Below are 22,851 nucleotides of genomic sequence, written 5' to 3' on the forward strand. Positions count from 1 at the left end.
AACAAAATTGTTCATGCAAACCAAATTGGAAGTTAGTAGCCACAAGCAGAGTAGTGTAAATTGCCTGATGTTAATTGATGCCTATTGTTTGTAGCATTATGGTTTTGGTTGGACAGTTAATTCAATCAGATCTGTGTCTCTAGTTTTGCGGTCAAGTAGAAGCCGAGGTGCTTACCTCCATTAAGATGTCCCAGACACCTCAGATCCCAGATGGCACTCAGACGCACGTAGATGTTGTTCTAGTTTCAGTTTTCATGGTGTGGTTTGTCGTTCGGGTCTATGTGACGTTTTAATCACTGTAGGTAAAGAATGTGTTGTACCATGAAGTGAATGAACCAGTATGAATTTGTATAAAGGTGCTATGGTAGTGTGGTGGTTGAGTCTGTATATACCCCTCAGGAGTCAAAGGTCAGATGATCACCAGAGTTGGTCAAAAAGTTCTACGTGTTTTTTCCTCACTGCTATGTGGCCTTACTTTAGTTGATCATTTCAAAACAAAAATGGAAGTTCAGTTGAATCTTGATTTGGTCGTTTTGACGTGGATTTCTCATCTTGTGAAGTAAATAGGAACGAGGTCTGTTCTGTTCTTTTCTCCTCTTTTGCCTATTTGCTGTAGTTTTTCTGAGTTTTTTTATGAATGGTTTATAAAAGCAATGTTTGTGTCCATGTTTCCATTATTAGAAGTAATTTTTCAGGTTGAAGATTTTGGTATTACTGTATGGGCTTGTCATGTGGCTTATTTCAGAATATCTGTATTTTCATCTGAAATGCTTACATGGAAAATCCAACACTGGCATCATGTTAAATGTATAAAACAACATTAAAATACTCACTGTAACATACTCACCATGTGAAGCTAAAACGTTGTCTCAGAGAATATTGGGTTTTTCATAAAACATTTTCTATGTTTAGAAAGCCTCATCATTTTGTCAGTGGTCATAGAAAACTATCAAATGTATTTATATACCTAGCACACCTGTATATTAGAGTCACCTTCACCCTGTATAAATATACTGTTAGTTACTGTGACCTTTAAAAGAGAGAGTGTGACCTCTGCTAAATACAAGCTCCTTGTGCCAATTTGTGCAGAATTTAGCTTTTGTTAGTCCTTTTTTAAACAATTCTTGCACTAATAACAGTGATTGATCAAACATGATGCAAGAAGTCTGTTGAAATCACATTTGAAATGTGAAAGTTTATTTATATTGTATGCTGTCACTGTGTTTGTGTAATCATTAAAACGTGTAAATCTACCATCCTGCAAATGACTTTGTGTATAAGGTATGTAAACAGTTGTACTGCACAGTAGCATTCTGTACACACATAGCTACCACCCTATTACACCAAAAACAATCTAAGTTGGAAAAAAATTAAAACTCACAAGAAAACAAAGAAACAGCTGGAAATACACACAAGCGCTGGGCCCTGTGCTGAAGTGCTATTCTCCACATGCGGTTTGTAGTTCCTCTGGGACAGTCTACGTCACGCATGCAGCCGGGGCTTTACTGGTCTGGCTGTACCCACCACAGTCCAAAGGTCAGGTACTGTTTGCGTTCCACCTGCCGCCCAGCTCCTGTCTTCTGTTGCTCTCTGTCGGTTCTCTCTACCTCTGTGTCTCCTCCACGCTGTTCTGCTTCCCTGAGTCGTTGACCTATTCCTCTGCTCTTAACCCCATGAGACCCTGCCCAGAGGTGTTACTTTCATGTGAAGCCCTCATCTGAACAATCCCCTACTTGGGACAAGTGGAGGGGTGTGCACTGTTGCATTGTGGGAATTGTAGTCCATCTTTTTGCTCTTCCTGTGATTGTGTGTGTGGGTGAGGCAGCGTGAGAGACGAGGCTCTGTCTTCAGGAACTTGGATGGAACTTCTCTTCTGATTCAGGTATGTGTCAACACTGGGCTATTTTGACCTTTAAATAAAGGGGTCTTTGTGCTGGGCTTCAGTCCTACTGGTGTTAAAGATTCTTGTGATATAAAGACATTTAAGGAAGGAACTAATTATTTGCGGCATGCCACGCATTGCCCTGACACAGAATTTACTCATCACCATGACAGCCTTGAAGGAAACACAAATGGTAGATATTTAGATATAATTTGTACAAAAAAAAGGAATGAGAGCCTTGCCCTGGTCCAAAGGTTACAGGTATTTTGGTGTAATTTCTAGGCGCTGTTAGGCATGAGTATAGGTAAGGATAAAGGTGGTTGTGTAACAGTTGTTTTACCAGTTTGACGGTGTGTTGGGGCGGTGGGGGTGATTGGGTCTAGACTGGCAGAGGTCACAGCATAGCTGTGGTCACTGACCTGTAACAAGTCACTGTGACCAACTCAGGGTTGTCAGGGCCGTTGTCGCACTGACCATGTTAAATGTTTCTTTTCTGAACCCCATATTCATATTGGCTTCTACTGTTCTGTTAAAGAAAAACTTCCTCTCCTGGCGGTCTGTCTGGTCTTAATTTAAGCACAGTTAATATGTCTGAACTAGATTACATCCTGTGAAACTCAGAAGGTTGTTCCTTTTGACTCAAACGTTTTGATTTTGTTTCATTCTTTTTTGTCGACCTTTTCCTTACTCCTGAGATGAGCTTGGCATCATGGCGGTTCAGCCAGCTGAAAGATAAGATAAATGATGTTAGGACTGTGTGAGAGAGAGAGAGAGAGAGAGAGAGAGAGAGAGAGAGTGTTTTTGGTCTAATGTACAGGGTTATGGCCTAGCTGTTATCACCACTGTAATTCACACTGATATCTAAGAGCTTAGTAGGTAAGGAAGTGCTGCTTGAAGCTTCAGGATGGGCTTTGTGCTGCGGCAGGTGGGCAGGGCAAGCAGGCGGGGCAAATGGTGTAGGTGTGGAAGGTGGAGTTAAGCAGGGTAGGCAGGCGGGGCAAATGGTGTAGGTGTGGAAGGTGGAGTTAAGCAGGGCAAGCAGGCGGGGCAAATGGTGTAGGTGTGGAAGGTGGAGTTAAGCAGGGCAAGCAGGCGGGGCAAATGGTGTAGGTGTGGAAGGTGGAGTTAAGCAGGGCAAGCAGGCGGGGCAAATGGTGTAGGTGTGGAAGGTGGAGTTAAGCAGGGTAGGCAGGCGGGGCAAATGGTGTAGGTGTGGAAGGTGGAGTTAAGCAGGGCAAGCAGGCGGGGCAAATGGTGTAGGTGTGGAAGGTGGAGTTAAGCAGGGTAGGCAGGCGGGGCAAATGGTGTAGGTGTGGAAGGTGGAGTTAAGCAGGGTAGGCAGGCGGGGCAAATGGTGTAGGTGTGGAAGGTGGAGTTAAGCAGGGTAGGCAGGCGGGGCAAATGGTGTAGGTGTGGAAGGTGGAGTTAAGCAGGGTAGGCAGGCGGGGCAAATGGTGTAGGTGTGGAAGGTGGAGTTAAGCAGGGTAGGCAGGCGGGGCAAATGGTGTAGGTGTGGAAGGTGGAGTTAAGCAGGGTAGGCAGGCGGGGCAGGGGGCGGGGCAGGCAAGATGCTTATCGGTTCTCCCTTGTTCTCTCTTTTTGAAATTACTCACAAGAGCACATAAGGATCCAACCTTCCTTCACAAATGTATCTTAGTTTGAACTGTATTGGACTCTATTGCACTACACTGGCAATATTGTCAATATCTTGTAATAAATAAATAAAATGGTTTCCCAAATGCTCCATATGGATCACGGCTTGATCACGGATAAAGGATCATGGACTCTGGTTAGGGTTTGATGACTTTAATAGCAGCTCTAATGTAAACAGTTTTTAAAATTAATAATTACGGGGGGGTTGGTGTAATGTAAATGCATCCCCATGTCCACAGCGTTGATAAGAGATACAACTGCAGAAAGCTTTCTGTATTTCCCCAGCCATGTCTGGTCGATTATTAACTACTCAGAGGCAGAAACACACCTGTAATCCACTAATTATCACACAACTCTGATACACAAACTGCACATACCTTATGTACATGGGATTGATGAAAGTGAAGTTTGTTGTGTATTGATCTTTTATGTCGTCATTTTGTTATTTTTATATTTTTATATTGTTTATATTATATATTTTATATTGTTATAATTATAATTCAACTGGAATTTTTCAGTGAGTCTTTTTTAATGTGAGCGCTGTTTGTTAGAGGTCATTGTTTTGCTTTATTCAGTACCACTGACCAGGTAATCGGTGACATTAATCGGGTCTTTTTTTATTCTGTTTCTTCTGCTCTGTTTCCAGTATGCTGCACGTTGTGTAGACTGGAAGATGGGATCTGTGCTGTCTGCGTGTGGTCTGACGTTCAGGAAAGACAAAGTACAAGGTAATCATGTCCCTCTGCAGGAATTGCATTGTGTAACGTTACTCCTTTGTCATTTTGTGAAAGTCTAACAGATGCTTTCATATGAATGCACAACAGAACACTTTAAAACAGTGCTTAAAGGTCTTTTCATTCTAAGTATACATTGTTCTCCTTCTGTTTGTAAGTGCTGGTTCTATTTTCTTCCACCACAGGAGAGAGGCATTTACGAGCCAACGATAGAGAATTCAATCTTTCCTTCAAATATGCTGTAAGGGCTGTTTTCGTGTGCTTGTGTGTGTGCGTGTATGTGTGTGTGTGTGCGTGTGCGTTTGTGTGCGTACATGAATATGTTCTACCCAGTTTCTCAGTACCTGCGGGTTCATCAGCATGTCTCGTGTATGCTCTCTACAGAACAATGCTATCAAGACCTCCAAGTACAACATCTTCACCTTCCTGCCCCTCAACCTGTTTGAGCAGTTCCAGAGGCTGGCCAATGCTTACTTCGTCTTCCTGCTTATCCTACAGGTGAAGGGACACCTCTGTGCTGTAGCACATACACACAGGCCTTTCTGAGGCCTGCACTACATTGCTGTCAGTCATCTATCATTGCTGTATTTTTTGCACAAATGCACTGGAGTTTCACCTAGAATAAGGTCCTTTTAAATCAAGTCCAGCCCAGTAGATCTTTTGTCATTATGGCTATTTCTCCTGGACCCAGGTACAAGACACATGGACAAATGTATGACAGAGATTGTGTTGGCAGACTAATACCGCCATGGCAACATCGTATTCGCCAGTGTATCTTCCAGTGTTAACAGCAGTGATCGGGCCAAATTCCACAAAAAGCTCTTAAGACATTTTCATCAGACCTCAATAACCTGAAATGTAAAACACATTAAGAATATTAAAAGCCAGAAAAAAATAATGTGAATCATACTGAATGGGTCTCTAATAGCATTTTGTCAGAATGCACGTGTAACATAAATGGATGTGTCTAAAGATGTGTATGTGGCGTCTGTGTGTTGCAGCTGATTCCAGCCATTTCCTCTCTCTCCTGGTTCACCACTGTGGTTCCTCTACTGTTGGTACTGTGCATGACCCTGGCTAAAGATGGCTCTGATGACATTGTGAGTGCAGTTTCTACAGCTGTGTGTGTGTGTGAGAGACAGAGCGAGAGTGAGCGCGAGCAAGAGGCAAAGGGAGAAGAGAGTGTGTACGAGTCTCTGATTACACTGACTACACTCTTAAGAATGAGCACTATTCTGTTTCTTTAATTTCCGTTAATTGAGTTTCAGATCAGCAGTTGAAGTCTCCCTTTAGCTCTGGTTTCTGTTCATATATGCCATACTCTCTTCCACTGTACCTTTATGGCTCTCTCTCTCTCTCTCTCTCTCTCTCTCTCTTTCTCTCTCGCTTTCTCTTTCTCTGCTTGTAGAATAGACACAAAAATGACAGACAGGTGAACAATCGCAGAGTGGATGTCCTCATTGATGGAAAGTGAGTTTCTTATCCAAAATACACCTGAAAACACACCTTCAAACATACCTTTAAGTTCTACATTTACTTCATGGGTGTTTTATGTCTAGGAGACTTGTAATGATGAATCACACTTTTATTAGAAGACTGATAGACAAAAGGTTGGAAATGGCTTCATTTAACTGAACTAGAAGTCAGCTCAAAGCCTCAACCTAAAATATTAATACCTAGCTAATAGTTCAAGGCTTTTTTTAGTTATAAATCCACACAATATATAAAATGAATGCAGAGGACTGATGGTGTAGATGTTACAGTTGTAGACCAGACCATAGTGGTGGCTTCAGTCTGACACGGTTAGTAAAGATGCTGTTAATAAAATGGGTACTAGTCGTCTGTCCAGTGCTGCATTCTATTACCTTCACCAGGTTGAAGAGTGAGAAATGGATGAACGTTCAAGTGGGGGACATCATTAAGTTGGAGAACAATCAGTTTGTTACGGTAAGGATGCTCTCTCACACACACACACACACACTCACCCACACACACACACACACACACACACACACACACACACACACACACATACACACACACACATAGCTCCTTCATAACCCCCTGCTTGCTCTGCCTGTGCAGGCTGACCTGCTCTTATTGTCCAGCAGTGAGCCTCTTAACCTGGTCTACATAGAGACTGCTGAGTTGGATGGGTGAGTAACTGCTCACAACAAACCTAGAGATCTTGCATAGCTCATTAAACTTCAGGACATTGTCATCCGCTCATTCTGCTTTATGCACTTCTCTTGTTGTGGCTCAGTGAGACCAACCTAAAGGTTAAACAGGCTCTGACAGTCACAGGTGATATGGGAGATGACATTGACACACTGGCAGCCTTTACAGGTGAGTCACACAAAAGACAAGAAGGTCCTATCTTTGGTCCTGTCTAGCTATGAGAATGAACACTAGTCATGACTGCAGCTGCTAAATTATTCTCCTCTGCTGCGTATGCTGGACCATGTGCATGGTCCAATACTCTTAGTGCAACTCGGAGACGTCTAATTTAGCTCATGAAGTGCTTGATAATGACCTGAATCTTCCCTGAATCATCTAATGAGCCGAAAGATGTGTGTTATTTCGGGGAAACTGAAAAGTGTGTCCCCTGACCCCTGACCACTTGTCCATGACTTATGCTACCTCAACCCTGCCCTCTGACCTCTTGTCCATGACCTGTGCTACCTGACCCCTGCCCTCTGACCCTTGCTGCATGACCTCGGCTCTCTTCTCTGTCACGCCATTGCTGTGCAGGGGAGGTGCACTGTGAAGCTCCCAACAACCGCCTGGATAAGTTCACAGGTACGCTGTCGGTGCAGGGGGCCGCGTACGCGCTGGACAACGAGAGGATCATTCTTCGAGGCTGCACCCTGCGCAACACGGAGTGGTGCTTCGGCCTGGTGCTCTTCGGAGGTGCGTGGGACACCCCTATGGTCACATTACATTCACACCTGCACTGCATTACCCTAACAGACAAGTGTAGACGGCGTGAGGCATACGTGATGTTTAAAAACTACGATTCCCAGTGTGTTTGCTCCTTTGAGTGGTTCTACAGGCTGTTGTGCGTGTAATATTGGTGGTTACAGCAGTGTGTGAATGCCATTAGGACCTGACACCAAGCTGATGCAGAACTCTGGGAAGTCTACATTCAAGCGCACAAGCATCGATCACCTGATGAACGTTCTGGTTCTGTTTGTGAGTGTCCAATCTAAGACCTCATATTACAATACATATGCAATGCTGTAAGGTACTCAGTGGGGTCTGTTCTTTGTCCGGGAGATTTTTGGCCTCCTGGCGTTAATGTGCACTGCCTTGGCCATCGGGAACTCGATCTGGGAGCATCAGGAGGGCACCTCTTTCACCGCCTTCCTCCCTCGTCAGGAGGGTGCAAACGCAGACTTCAGCAGCTTCCTCTCCTTCTGGTCCTACGTCATCATCCTGAATACGGTGGTGCCCATCTCCCTCTACGTCAGGTCAGTCTGCACAACCTCCAGGTGAGACGATCTCCACCTGTGGGGCATGCAGGAATCAGGATTATTTACATTTAGAATATATAAAAAAATATAATTGAAATACATATGGAATATATAATTGGGTAAAACATTTAAATCAGAAGTAGTATAAAATATCACTTATATTACATTAGTAATATTTAAGGATAGTGACTATGATCGTTGCTTTATAACTGTGTCCATATGTGATGGTTAGGATGCTCTCGTGAAAAGACAGTTCTGAGTGAGGAAGAGTTTGTAGACAGCTTTGAGATTGGTAAATTACACAACATAATTGTATAACAAACATTTGTATTTTGATTCCTTAATTGTTCAATTCTACTTGCAGGTCCATTTAGTATAAGAAACTGATTCTGTGGATCTCATCAATTCAGATTCAGACCTAGATTTAAGAACTGAACTCAAATTACACAGCAAATAAGCAACAACTTAGTCTACCATGCTGGTAGACTGCTGGTGTTTGTTTGATTTGACACCTACTCATGCTAATTAGAGTATACCAGTGATGCTCCTTAAAGTTTACTGCCAGTGATCTCGCTGACTTGTTCAGAACCTTTTACTCAAAGCAAGTTGTACCAGAGGACCTGGTTTAAAGTTGCACATGGTAACTAGGTTCCAGTAGGTAGTGTTTTATTAGATGGCACTTTGTTTGCAGTGTGGAGATCCTCCGGCTGGGAAACAGCTACTACATAGACTGGGACAGGAAAATGTACCACACTAAGAGTGATATTCCAGCCCAGGCGAGAACCACCACCCTCAACGAGGAGCTGGGGCAGATTAAATACATCTTCTCAGACAAGACGGGCACCTTGACTCAGAACATCATGGTCTTCAACAGGTGCTCCATCAATGGGAAGTCCTATGGTGAGAGCTTACAATATCTGGGCTTGTGTGGTCATTGTGCTCTGGACAGTTTAAGTAAGAACACAAACTAAGTTCAATACAGTGAGGCCTAGACTGGTGCAGTCAGTTTGAAGCTAATGATGTCATGCTAGGTGGTGTACATTGATTTTCATTCGGAGTTAGCATTAGCATTAGCATAGGAAAACTGTTCTACCCTTCCCATGTTGGCTCTGAATGCTTTTTTATGTCTCCAGGTGAAGTTGTGGACTTCTCTGGACAGAGGGTGGAGATTACTGAGGTTGGTAGTTAATTTAAACAATCTATATAAAGTTATTGTTATAGTCCTTTTGCCATTTCTCAAAGTTTCAAAGACTGTCAGTGTGCGAGAAAACATATGTTCACCATCATCTCTGTCTCTGTCTTGTGGGTAGAAAACAGAGAAGGTAGATTTTTCTTGGAACCCGCTAGCAGATCCAAAGTTCTGTTTCCATGACCACAGCCTGATAGAAGCAGTGAAGCAGGGTTCCAGGGAGGTGAAGGCCTTCTTTCGCCTGCTTGCTCTCTGCCACACTGTCATGCCTGAGGAGAAGAGAGAGGGTGAGTGATCCACAACTAATGAATGCCCTCTGAGTGTTTGTTCTGTATGAGCCACTCATCAGACAGTCTGAGAGCATGTCGTTAGTCTGCAATCCTGTAGACCTCCCTTAACCTGACTGGCTTTCTCTGTATTTTGCTCTATACATTTAGGTGTCCATTTCTCTGCCAGACAGGGTGTCCTTATCAGATAGATTGACTGTGGTTTCTTTATTCACATCCTGGTCCTCAATTTGGTTTAGTTCACGTTCAACTTCATTATGCACTGACCTATGACACTTCTAACAAAAACCTTGATTTTGACTATTTAATTGCCGAGCTCTTAACAAGTAAAACCTGTTGTGTTAGGAGGAGGCAAACCCCCCCAAATGAACAGTTATCACTTTATATTGGCCAACAGCTATAGGAATAATGTGAAATGTGTATATGTGTGTATATATATATATATATATATATATATATATATATATATATATATATATATATATATATATATATATGATCTATGCCTGGTATTTTCTATTTTCTTGGAAGTCCTACTATCTGATACCTCTCTAAACCTACAGGAGCAGTTCAAGGGTGGAGGTTTTGCAGTACACTAAAATTGTGCTACTGTTAGTCTTCTAGAAGTTACAACATTTAAATAACTAGTTATTAAGTTTTTAATCAGAGCTTTAGTTTTAATCTATAACCAACCTAAACTTTTGTAATTTGATGACCGAGTGAACTCCTTACTTCACCTTCACCTTTTACCATCTGTGCTAAAGTCCTGCTTGCTGGAGACCTAAATGTTCATGCTGCTCTGTGACTGCAGAGTTTCTGTCTTTAATAGCTTGTTTTGATTTACTGCAACATGTGGATTTTCCTACTAACAAACATGGACACATTGTCCACACTCTCTGTTCTGCTGATATGGACATCACTCATCCTTTGCGTTCCTTTTGGGTTCTCCTCAAATTAAATTTTGATGCTGAAGTAATCATGCATGAAAACTATCACATCTTATTACAAAGTAAAATTATTTTTCTCGTTTTCTTTCTGTACTGACTTTTATTCCAATTGTGATACTCTTATCTCAGACATTTAGATGCGCTCCCAGATAACCAGAGCTGTGCACTCTACCTATTCCTTCCCAACGTACATCCCTGAGCCCAGCTGCCGGTAGAGCTGGCCTCCCGGGTTACCTCATAGCTTTTTCTTACCATATCAAACAATACACAGATGCTCCTGAAGCCACAAAGTCAGCACATTCATGATGGAAGCAATAAACACAATTCAAAACAATCTGCAAACTTGCTCAGTCCCCATCTTCAGCACAGTCTGTTTCCACTATTTTATGTGAAATCTTTCTTCAGTTTAATGTTAACAATATCTACAAAGAGCTTCTACCTCATTCCACTATTTACACTCCAAGTGCTGATACTACTCAAGTTTTACTGCTGATACTTCAGTTTTGGTACAAATCAAATATCAAACATTACGGATGGGCAGCACTTCATTTGTATTAGCAAATTCAAATTCTACACTGTTCCATTTTATCGAGGTGTACCTCAAGGTTCACTTCTTGGTTGCCTTGCATTTGTCATCTTTGTTACCTCAGTGCTCATCCCACTGGCCCTTTTAACTCCAACTAACCTACTAAACTCTTTACAGAACATTAAACAATATATCAGATTTAGGTAGATCAGAAAGGTTTCAGATTTTGAACACTGACAAAATGGTGGTCATGCTGGTAGGTGGGCGCATAGTGGCCAATAGTGACAGATTCTGTCGAAAGATCTTGTAGGTCCTGGGTCCTCCCAAGGTGTCATGTTCGGTATGCTGGTCCTCTCTAAATGTACTCAGGTGTGTTCTGACCCTGTCCAGGTGAGCTGTTCTACCAGGCGCAGTCTCCAGATGAGGGCGCTCTGGTCACTGCGGCGCGGAACTTTGGCTTTGTGTTCAGAGGCCGCACCCCTGACACCATATCTGTGGTGGAGATGGGGATCAGCACCGCCTACCAGCTGCTGGCAGTGCTGGACTTCAACAACGTCCGCAAGAGGATGTCCGTCATCGGTCCGTAATGACTCCAGCATGACCTAAATGATGTGAAATACGGGGGCCAGATTAATTGTTTTTTATTGTGTTTTTTAGTTTTTATGTATGTTTAGTCAATAAATGAATAAATTATGGTGTGTGTGTGTGTGTGTGTGTGTGTGTGTGTGTGTGTGTGTGTGTGTGTGTGTGTGTGTGTGTGTTTCTTCAGTACGAAGTCCAGACGGCAGGCTGACGCTGTACTGTAAGGGTGCAGATACGATCATCTATGAGAGGCTCCACCCCTCCTGCTCTAAACTCATGGAGGTCACCACTGATCACCTCAATGTGAGGAGCCAACGTCACTTTGTGTGTGTGTGTGTGTGTGTGTGTGTGTGTGTGTGTGTGTGTGTGTGTGTGTGTGTTTGTGTGTGCAATATTGAAACAGCAGTGTTTTTATGGCCATTTGCTGCCTGTTCAGTTGCCACAAAAGTCCAACTCACCAGTCGAAACTGACGCTAATAAAACAGGGAATTATGGGATGCTGCCCTAGACAGCTTTTATGTTCTTTATCTGCCTTCTTCTGACCTTTACAACGGCTTTTAAATATTATGTAGTACAATATGGAGATGTCTTTAACAAATTCTCAACCAGATATGGCAGCACCTTCTGTCCTACTGCAGTGTCTGCTTACTTTTCCAAATAAGAGAGATTATTGCAGAAAAGTGAAAAGGGTTCAATGTCAGCACTCTTTAGGAAAGACTCTGATATGAAGCAAAGCTCACACAATAAACCTTCATCAGATGACACCACATGGTCTAGCTTGTTTACTTAAATTGAAAAACATTTATGCTGCTATATAAGTAGTCTGCCATTTACCCCACACATGTGCAGCCATAGTTCCACCCACAGCAGCACATTTACAATTACAGCATTTAGCTGACGCTTTTATTTAAAGCAACTTACACTTATGTCTGAATACAACTTGAGGGGCTTGAACCAGCAAATTACAAGTCAAGTACCTTATCTACTGAGCTACCACTGCCCCGATAGCCTTTTGAGTAACAACAGCTATCCTAATGCGCCCCCAAGTACCTGCGGTGTTGCTGTATGTAATTATTTCACAAAATATCAGTCTAAATGAATATGTATGTCATTCTCTTACACACTTGTATACTTTATTTGATCCCACATTCAGTACCAATATCAACAGGAAACTCCATTAACATTCCCTAATAGACACTCTCATTTTCTGTTTCGTGTGAAGAAAAATAGTTCAACATTTTGAATAAGGTAAAAATATATCTGATATAACAAAATATATTTGATGAAATTAAGCAGTTTGAATTTGATTAAATCATAAGGGGGTTTCCTGTTGATATTTGTATGTAATGGGGGATGAAATAAAATATACATGCATGTGTGTATATGAGTGTGCATGCGCATATGAGTGTTTATGTATGTATATCTGTGCATGTGTATGTATACCTATGTATGCACATATATCACCATCTTCACATTGTAGTGATACTATAACAAAGTAACAATAAACCAAACCCTAAACTCTCTAATAAATACAACATTAATTACATTTTGTATTTATAATAAATAAATTAAATGTGGACTATCGGCAGGACCTAACAAGCTGAATTTTGGATCTTTTGGTCCTTACAGGTAAAATAAGCAAATATATAGCAAAACGAGTAAATATGTGTCTGTGTGCATGTGTGCATGCGCACGCGTGTGTGTGTGTGTGTGTGTGTGTGTGCATGCATGTGTGTGTAGGAGTATGCTGGTGAAGGCTTGCGGACCCTGGCTCTGGCCTACAAGGACTTGGATGAAGCAGAGTTTGAGGTGTGGAAAGTACGGCACCATGAGGCCAGCACTACCATGGAGGACCGTGAGGCAAAGCTGGACGCCATATACGAGGACATCGAGAAGGACCTAATGGTAGGATACACTCTGTCCTCCTTAAACTTGGTTCCTTTTTGCAATAAATAATTTAATGTTTGAGCCTGAACGTGTGTGTTTGTGTGTGTATGTGTGCATGCCTGCATGTGTGTGTGCGTGCGTGCGCATGCAGCTCATAGGGGCGACTGCGGTGGAGGATAAGCTGCAGGATGGGGTGCCCCAGACCATTGAACAGCTCTCCAAGGCTGACATTAAGATCTGGGTGTTAACAGGAGACAAACAGGGTCAGACCAGATGCATTTTTTTCATTCTAGATGCATTTTTATTATACCTTTTTTTTTCTCAAAATTTAAACTATTTAATCTATTTAAAGTCAACGTCACAAAAAAGTGTCTAAATATCAGGGAATGCTAAGGGGGTGTCCAGACAACCAATTCACAGAATTAGGTTCTAACTGCATTTTAATTGCCTTACAGTGCCACTGCATTAAGTTGCTGGCTCGTTATAGAACTGCATAGTCTTGTCCTGAATGCTCCGTGTCATGCAGAGACGGCGGAGAACATCGGCTACTCCTGTAACATGCTGCAGGAGGAGATGACGGAGGTTTTCGTCGTCGCGGCGGACACGGCCGAGGGTGTGAGACAGGAGCTGGTGTGAGTCTCTTCGCTCCACTTCACGGAAACCCCGCAGGCCTGATACAGTCGACGCTGCTCTCTGAGTGAAGGGAAGAGCCATAGCAAAGTGAAAGGAGATTCTGTCCATCCCAGCGCTGCTACGTCCCTTTAGCTGTTGCTGCTACAAAAAAAAAACAACAAAATAAAACTTATTATTGTGTCCATCTTCCTCACCACAATAAAGGTTCTTTGTTCGTTGTTTGTGAAACATGCAGGAATGCCAGAAAGATGATGTCACCAGGTTCACCAGATGAGCCTCCCGTCCTAAAGAGTGGCATTATTGGTAAAAAGTCCGAGGAGGTTCTGGACGAGAAGGTGGAAGGAGAGTATGGCCTCGTTATAAATGGGCACAGCTTGGTGAGACACACCAGCAGGGGGAGCTATTCAAAGCCATAAAAGCCAAAACTGACTGCTTCAGTTCTTTTTTTATAACTGCCAACACTGAATGTTAAACAAACCAGTAAAACAGAGACATAAATAGCAAGTATGTTGCGAGCTAGTCTTGATTCAGCAATCATGGCGCGTGTGACTCCCGATGCATTTATCTGCACTATGAACACGCTTACTTGAAAATTTGTAATACTCTTTGGCTAATGTCCCTTTATCTCTGTCCCTGCTCGTCGTGTCTGGCTAGGCGTATGGTCTGCAGGAGGACCAGCAGCTGGAGCTGCTGAGGACTGCGTGTATGTGCCAGACAGTGATCTGCTGTAGAGTCACACCTCTGCAAAAAGCTCAGGTGGTGGAGCTGATCAAAAAGCACAAGAAAGCCGTGACCCTCGCCATCGGAGATGGAGCCAACGACGTCAGCATGATCAAAGGTGGGTGTGGCTGGACGGAGACGGCGAGGACCTGGAAGGAGGTGATTATTTAAAAGAGCAACAAAAAGAAGAATATTTTTTTAAATTTAAACTGTACGTCCTATTCTAGTGCAGAATTTTTATTTTTTATTTTATATGTCCTAATGGCTTTGTCCCTGAGAGACATTTCCTGCAAACAGGATATAAGGACACAACAGTAGCACGGCAGAGGAACCGTAACATCTCCGAATCATTTGACCAGGAATCATTTTCTTTTTCGTCTTTTCGTCCTCTCTCCCTCTGTTCCTCCTCTTCTCCTCTTTCCCTCCCTCTGTGCTTTCTTAGCTCTCTCTTTCTCTCTCTCCCTCTGTTCTTCTTCTATATCTGTTTCAATTTAGTTTTTAGTTCAAGTTTTATTGCTGTCACCGTATATATAATATATTTGTACCATTTTAAGAAATGAAGAATGTCTCTCTCCCCCATCTGTCCCCCTAGCTGCCCATATCGGAGTTGGCATCAGTGGGCAGGAGGGCATGCAGGCTGCTCTCTCCAGCGATTTCTCCTTCGCGCAGTTCCGTTACCTGCAGCGCCTCCTGCTGGTGCATGGCCGCTGGTCCTACCTGCGCATGTGCAGCTTCCTGCGCTACTTCTTTTACAAGAACTTCACCTTCACCTTCGTGCACTTGTGGTATGCCTTCTTCTGCGGCTTCTCCGCCCAGGTGAGGACACAGCACTGCCCAGGTGAAGTCATTTACCGCCTGGTTAAACACTCTGACTGCACTGCAGTTTTTTAAATGCCTCCGTGGAGCCTCTGCTGTGTAGGCCATGTGTGGAGAATCATATTTGATTAAAGTGTGTTCTTCTTTTTTAATCCATCTGTTTATCAATGTCTGTGTATTTGTTTTGAACACATTTTATTAGCATGTGTAGAATGAGATGGCCGAGAACTTCAGGGGTTGTTACTAGTTTGATGTTATGTGCTGACCAGCCCAGGTATTGGTTATATTTATGCGGCCTTGTTTCTCTGAGCTAGACGGTGTATGACGAGTGGTTCATCACCCTCTACAACCTGGTATACACAGCACTGCCTGTCATTGGCCTGGGTCTCTTTGATCAGGTTTGTGTCTCCCAGCCGATGTGGACATTCCATGCGTTCCATGAGTTCGACTAGTTATTATTGTTCGTGTGTGTGTGTGCACCTCACTTTCCAGGATGTGGATGACCGCTGGAGTTTCCGTTACCCCCAGCTATACGCCCCGGGGCAGCAGAACCTGTACTTCAATAAGATGGCCTTCGTCAGGATCCTTCTGCACAGCTCCTACAGTTCAATCATTCTCTTCTTCATCCCGTACGCCGCCATACAGGACACCGTGCGGGATGATGGCAAGGACATCGCTGACTACCAATCCTTTGCTCTGCTCGCCCAAACCTGCCTGCTCATCGCCGTTAATGTGCAGGTAGGGAACCACGGCAACCATACCGCACATACCACTGGCCACACCCTTACTGATGACATCACTAGAGTACATCTGCAGACTACACTGACCATAATACTCGGTGACTGTCAATTCACTAAGCCGCTGTGAGTGTGTGCGCGTGCGTGCGTGCGTGTTTGCGCGTGTGTGTGTATACTACCTTCCTTGGTTGTTGCTTATTAGCAGCTATTGGCTTCCATTTGTGACTAGCTGTGTTAGTAGCTAACTTCACTTCACTTACACTTCATCTAACACTTGCAAACCCTGCAGAACAGGTTTGGGGATTCAGATATGTACACACACGCACACACACAGACACACACACACACATGTAATTGCAGATGTTGTCTGGCTCTTGAAGCTTGGCTTGGATACGTCTTATTGGACAGCAGTGAACCAGTTCTTCCTTTGGGGGAGCCTGTCCGTGTATTTCGCTGTCACCTTCACCATGTACAGTAATGGCATGTTCCTCATCTTCACCTCCTCCTTCCCTTTCATCGGTGAGTCACTCCGCAATCATCGCCACTGCATGTGTGCTGTGTATGTTCATGCGCCTGTGTATAAGTGACATTTTAAGGCCTGCGCGCGTGTGTGTGTGTGTGTGTGTGTGTGTGTGTGTGTGTGTGTGTGTGTGTGTGTGTCAGGTACTGCAAGGAATTCTCTGAACCAGCCAAACGTGTGGCTGACGATCTTCCTCACCACCATCCTGTGTGTGCTGCCTGTGGTAGCCTTCCGATTCCTGCTCATTCAGCTCCGTCCAACCATGAACGACAAGGTGCAAGATCTATCCAATCACGTCTAACCAATTCAATCCAATCACATCTAAGCAATCACATCTGAGCTGTGGTCTTTTTCTATGTCATGTATGAAGAATGGAATAAAGTGATTCAGAAATCAAAAGATCAAAACAATGTGCATGCGTACAGGTCCACACACACACACACACACGCGCACATACATACAGAGAGAGAGTGTGTGTGTGTGAGAGAGAGAGAGAGAGAAAGACCAAGAAAATGATGTGTAGCATACTTTGTTTGGTGTGTGGGTGGGTGAGAGAGAGAGACATCTGGCTGTGTGTGAGTGTGGTCTGAGTGTGTGTGTGTGTGAGTGTGAGTGTGTGTGAGTGTGGTGTGAGTGTGTGTGTGAGTGAGAGTGTGCGGCAGAGAGCTGTAATGTAGGTTAATTACACTCACTGTCTCATGACCTGCACTCACTGATGACTAAGCATTTCTGTTTTTAGCTTTGTTTTAATTTCTTACACCCTCCTCCATTTTCATTCTCATTATCTTTTTTCTTTTTCTTTGTTTTCTTCTCATTTATTTTATGCCTCTTTCCTCTCCTATCCTCCCCTCCGTCTTCACTTCTCCTCCCCAATCTCTCCTCTCTTTTCCCCTACCTTTGTCACCAACCTCTCCTCCTCTCCCCTCCTCTCCCCCTCACCTCCCCTCTGCTCTCCCCTCAGGTGCGCTACAAAATGAGACAGGATAAAGCAGTTCTTCCTCCTCTTCCTCGCCGGTTCCCACGACGACGTATCAGCACCCGTCGCTCTGGCTACGCCTTCTCGCATGCTCGTGGCTACGGTGACCTGGTAACATCTGGACGCTTCCTGCGCAGGAATGTGAAGAGCAGGCCGACGCTCTTCCCTTTAGCAGAGTCACCTGTAGCCGAAAGCTCTCCACAGATCTACCGCAGCATCGATGGAACACAGAGCTCCAAACAGGCCTGACATCAGGGGGCGCCTTGGGGGAAAATTTCTATTTGGGCTTTTTTAGGGCACCTGTACGCCCTAGAAACCCATAGAATTAAACACCAGAATCCCATCCGTCACTGGCTGCTATTGCATTACTGGCCAGATTACCACTGCTGAAGGTTTTCAGCGGGTTTTTACCAGATGATATTACCCTTTCAGAGAGGCAAAGTAACTTCAAGCTGTGTATTTCAGGGAACTAACATATGCAATGCCTATTATATATATTCACTCCCCTTTAAAAGTCATCAGATTTGTCTGGATTACAAATGACTGATATTTTCTGTCTCGTATTTTATTTTAAAAGAAAGACCCTCGAAATGAATTAATATTAATTAAAAAATAAATTAATTGTCACTGCTAACTGTAAAATCCTGTTGGCGTAAGATTCGACTCCTGCACCATGGAAGCTCCAGGTTTGCACAGATGAAGGGTGTCAGCCTAGGATGTCAGTTAGATTACAGTTGGCCTCTACCTGTGGATAATTTAAAAAAAATTTTTTTGTTTTTTTCCGAATAAAAGACCCTCTTAATTTTAAATACCATTATTCACACTGAAGGAATCTAAAGGAAGCTGTAAAACATAAAACCAGAGAATTCTAAGGAAACTGGAGGTTAACTTGTAGATATTATCCAAGTTTGGATATCCCAGTGAGCACTGTTGGCTCAGTTACAAGGAGTCAGACACTGTTGGGTCAGGCGCTGCCTAGATGAGGCCGTCCCTCAAAACCCAACATCAGAGCAAGATGGGATCTGTGAGGGAAGCCCCAGGAGCTATAGAGTTCAGTGACTGAGACTGAAGAGAAGATGCACCTGTCAGAGATAACAAGACCTCCGCATACAACTGGACGAAATGCCAGGGCTAGATAATACTGGGAAAAAGAACATGTGGCATTTGCTAGAAAGCATCATAGTGACCCAGCTGAAATATGGGATGTAGTTTTGTGTTCTGATGAGACAAAAATAGAGGGTTTTTAGCCAAATCTCAACATTCTATGTGTGTTGCAAACACTGCCCATTCCTCACAGACACCATCCCAGCAGTGAAGTATGGGGTGTGTGGGATGGCATCATGTTGTGGGAATGCAGTTGTTCACTGGGGACTGGGCACCTTGCTGAAATTCATCGACAGATAGATTGTTCAGAATACACTGAGATGCATCAAGACCACCTGCTCCAGTTTGAAGAGAAAATGGGAAGAAAAATGTCACCTTCTGCAAGACAAAACTCCAAAACTAATGGCTGGAGAGCATTGTGCCACGAAGAATGGGCATCACTCCCAAGCAGTCTCCAGACTTCAGGCTCTCACTGCAGCAAAAAGTGGATCTTTCAAGTATTGATCTAAAGGGGTAGCATACGTCCACAAGCTCTGCTGACAAAGAATATTGGCTTTGATTTGTGTAGGTGTCATTTGTAATCCAGAGGGTTGAATACTTTTAAAGGCATTGTAGATCAAAGATTTATTCCAGACCTTGAATCAAAACCCAGTCCAGGATATTAGTTTGTTGATGTCATAGTACATTGGTTTTCAAAGCAGAGCTCTTGAGGTTTAAAGTAAAAATGTAAAAACAGGAAAGGCAGCGTTGTTACCCAATATGCTAGACCAAGCAGCAAGACACCAGAGGGAGTGATGGTGTCCAATCACTAATGTTATCTGTTCAATTAACTACCAGTGATTATAAAATCCAGGACCAGAAACTGGCTTTGAAAGTGTGGAAGAGCTTTGATATGGATGTTAACAAATGTTAATGAACATAATTAATGAAACTGCAGCCTAGTTAGAACTACGTTAAAATGCTGTCATGCTCTGCTGCTTTACTGGAATGTTTGCTGTTTGAAGTGGCTTTCAGTAATTGAAAGTCATGAATTTCTTTTTTACTGAAGTTCGTATGTGCCTTTAAAAGGGTTTCCTTTGTTAAATGTAAAGTAATTGAAATGTAGTGAGGCTGTGAATTTAATTCAGAATTTTTTTTAAAGGGCCAGGTTATATAAGCAGGTATGAACAACTAATAGAAGTCAGAACTGTCATTGATGTTGTTTCTGTTAGGGACTTGCAGTACTTTATAAATAGCAAGATTGTCGAGGTCTTTTAATGGGTGGAGTTGGAGGGGTGTGTTTATGTAAAAGTGTAGCATTCCAAACAATGGTTGAGATTTGTCCTTTCATTACACATGGGATTTGCTGTCAGTTTATTATGTTTATAACGTTACATGATGTCATGGATATATAGACCACGTGTCAAACCTGACACACCCACTCAAACTCCCTAACAATCCAATCCTTTGCACCTTGATTCAGGTGTGTTGGAGCAACGAAGCCCTGCTGAGCTGAGCCCTCCCAGGAATGCAAATGAACACTAAATATTGTAGAACTACAGTGTCACTGAAATTAGATATTATACCAATTTCTTAATGCATTGAAATTATTTTGAATTTAATTTAGTTTTGGTCATTCTTAGGAAATGTGTGGTTGTTTGTTTTTTCTTAAGATGTTCTATACTTTTGTATATTAATCAGTGTCAATAAATTGATTGCAAGATTTTCATGACATAATTGTTTTTGCATTGTGTTAGTCTTCATTTCCTAGTCAGAGATGTGGCCCTGTTTATTGTTAGCTGTATGAATGATCATGAATCAGCAATGCAGGCAATAGATAGAACAAGTCAGTGAGCTAAGGCCAGGACACATGGCTAAATGTGAAGAGCGCATGTGTGCAGTGATGACTGGTTTATCCATCCTCGGTTTTCAGACAGAAGGAATTATGACAAATATCTTTTTGAACCTGATTTGGAAGCAAGCCACAGCTGGAAAAACAACCACGAATGTGAAGGTAAAAAATGAAGCCATTGAGGATGGCTTCTTATAGACGAGCATGTTTTCTTATAGAGACCTTCCATCTGCGAGTGATTTTTTCAGCTGTCATGTTTTCTTTGTATTTCTATAATACAAAGAAAACATGACATTTTCTTTGTATTTCTTAGTAATGGCCAGAGTTCATTTTGAGGTCATCAGTCCGTGTGCCTGGGCACCTCTGGGCTCCACACACTGTGTGAGGATGAAGGACAAACCAAAATCCTCAGCATAGTACGGTTCTGTTTATCAAAATTCCAAATATGGTTTTAGACCACCATGCTACTGTTTTCTGAATTAACAAACTATATATGAACTGGCTCTGAATCATAAGATTTCCAATGCATGTATTATTATTATTGTGTAGTTGGACTGTGTAAGGTAATGTCTGACCTAAAACGGTACTATCCTGCTCAAATAACAAATACTATAAAGGCCTTTTGTAATTCCTGAAGAAACAAGCAAATAGCATGTAAGACCTTTCAGTATTTTTCTGTTGTCATTCAGTGGTCTTATAAATTTCCAGTGTATTGTTGTGTCTTTTTACACTTTACCAAAGTATTATCTGTATAATCTCTAAGGTTCAGAATTTACTTGAGCTACTTCTGTACTGTGCCTGTATATGTACTTTACTACTGTGTTACTCTGCGTGTATGTGTACTTTAGTACTGTGTTAGTGTTACTGTTCCTGTAGGGGTACTTTACTACTGTGTTATTGTGCCTGTTGGCATACTTTACTACTGTGTTACTGTACCTGTAGGTGTACTTTACTACTGTGTTACTGAACCTGTAGGGGTACTTTACTACTATGTTACTGTACCTGTAGGTGTACTTTACTACTGTGTTACTGTGCCTGTAGGTGTACTTTACTATTGTGTTACTGAGCCTGTAGGCGTACTTTACTACTGTGTTACTGAGCCTGTATGGGTACTTTACTGTGTTACTGAGCCTGTATGGGTACTTTACTACTGTGTTACTGAGCCTGTATGGGTACTTTACTACTGTGTTATTGTGCCTGTTGGCATACTTTACTACTGTGTTACTGTACCTGTAGGTGTACTTTACTATTGTGTTACTGAGCCTGTATGGGTACTTTACTACTGTGTTATTGTGCCTGTTGGCATACTTTACTACTGTGTTACTGTACCTGTAGGTGTACTTTACTATTGTGTTACTGAGCCTGTATGGGTACTTTACTGTGTTACTGAGCCTGTATGGGTACTTTACTACTGTGTTACTGAGCCTGTATGGGTACTTTACTACTGTGTTATTGTGCCTGTTGGCATACTTTACTACTGTGTTACTGTACCTGTAGGTGTACTTTACTATTGTGTTACTGAGCCTGTATGGGTACTTTACTGTGTTACTGAGCCTGTAGCTGTGCTTAACTTTAACTTTAATAATTCAGTTTTGAGCAACATTACCTTATGCCACACCTTATTACCTGATGGAAAATATCTACTTTATTTAAAAAAAAACTTTTTCAAAAACACATTGTTATGCTCTTGTAGAGGAAAAAACAAAACAATAAAAACATATATTTTAGCCTGTAAAATTTTTAAATGAGAGAAACTTCTTTTTCGCATATAGAAAGTCTATCAACCCCCAGCCGGTAATTAGAGTGTCTTTCACAGCACTTGCTAAAAATATGGAGGCGGTGTCCACAGTGTTCCATGGTATCTTTCCATGCAACTAGTATGTACATGTACACTTTTCTGTGAATCTTTCTGGATTTTTTGGATGCCTCTAAGCCCATCAAAACAGATTTGTGTCTAGAATTCTTAAAGACAGTAATACCTAGTCAGGCAGTGCTATCTAGTCTTAAGTCAGAAAGCAATGACCAATGTGTCAAAGTAAACCTAATTTGAACTATGCTCACTTTTACTAAAAGAGATTTTTAAGATAAGCTGTGCCCTGTTTTGTTTTTTTTTCCTGCTTCTTTTTCTTTGTGTTCAGAACCCACACCTGTTGACTGAGAGGAGGGCGATGATGTCTCCCTCCCACGAGGGCACGAAGCCAAAGATTGCCGTGTTTCGCTTGAGGCACTCCGAGCTTGTTCTCTCAGGTCCTGTGGTCTAGCCTGTGTGTGAGTCAGCATCCAGCAGCTCCTCCCCGCTGGGAACAGAGCAAGCTCTGCCTCCTTCACCTGCCCGCTGCATCACTGAGCATGCT

General features: G+C 42.6%; 1 protein-coding gene and 1 long non-coding RNA gene across 2 annotated transcripts; both read left to right on the forward strand.

The window, feature by feature from the left end:
• The first annotated feature begins 1,758 nt into the window (after positions 1 to 1,758).
• Positions 1,759 to 4,477, forward strand: LOC118242816. The gene is made up of 3 exons (XR_004777052.1): positions 1,759 to 1,882; positions 4,182 to 4,263; positions 4,455 to 4,477. It is a non-coding gene; the product is annotated as an uncharacterized LOC118242816 (long non-coding RNA).
• Positions 4,478 to 4,629: 152 nt separating this feature from the next.
• On the forward strand, positions 4,630 to 22,189 carry atp8b5b (ATPase phospholipid transporting 8B5b). The gene is made up of 25 exons (XM_027006449.2): positions 4,630 to 4,767; positions 5,271 to 5,369; positions 5,678 to 5,739; positions 6,144 to 6,216; positions 6,355 to 6,425; positions 6,533 to 6,615; positions 7,021 to 7,179; positions 7,373 to 7,461; positions 7,546 to 7,739; positions 8,434 to 8,642; positions 8,876 to 8,919; positions 9,053 to 9,218; positions 11,082 to 11,270; positions 11,461 to 11,576; positions 13,014 to 13,178; positions 13,312 to 13,423; positions 13,687 to 13,792; positions 14,029 to 14,170; positions 14,448 to 14,631; positions 15,106 to 15,329; positions 15,644 to 15,727; positions 15,822 to 16,067; positions 16,447 to 16,585; positions 16,730 to 16,860; positions 17,548 to 22,189. Exons 1-25 carry the CDS (start codon positions 4,630 to 4,632, stop codon positions 17,809 to 17,811), a joined length of 3,489 nt encoding a protein of 1,162 aa, XP_026862250.2. The 3' UTR covers positions 17,812 to 22,189.
• Positions 22,190 to 22,851: the final 662 nt, after the last annotated feature.

The sequence above is a fragment of the Electrophorus electricus genome, chromosome 17 (assembly GCF_013358815.1).
Source record: "Electrophorus electricus isolate fEleEle1 chromosome 17, fEleEle1.pri, whole genome shotgun sequence".
Lineage (NCBI taxonomy): Eukaryota > Metazoa > Chordata > Actinopteri > Gymnotiformes > Gymnotidae > Electrophorus > Electrophorus electricus.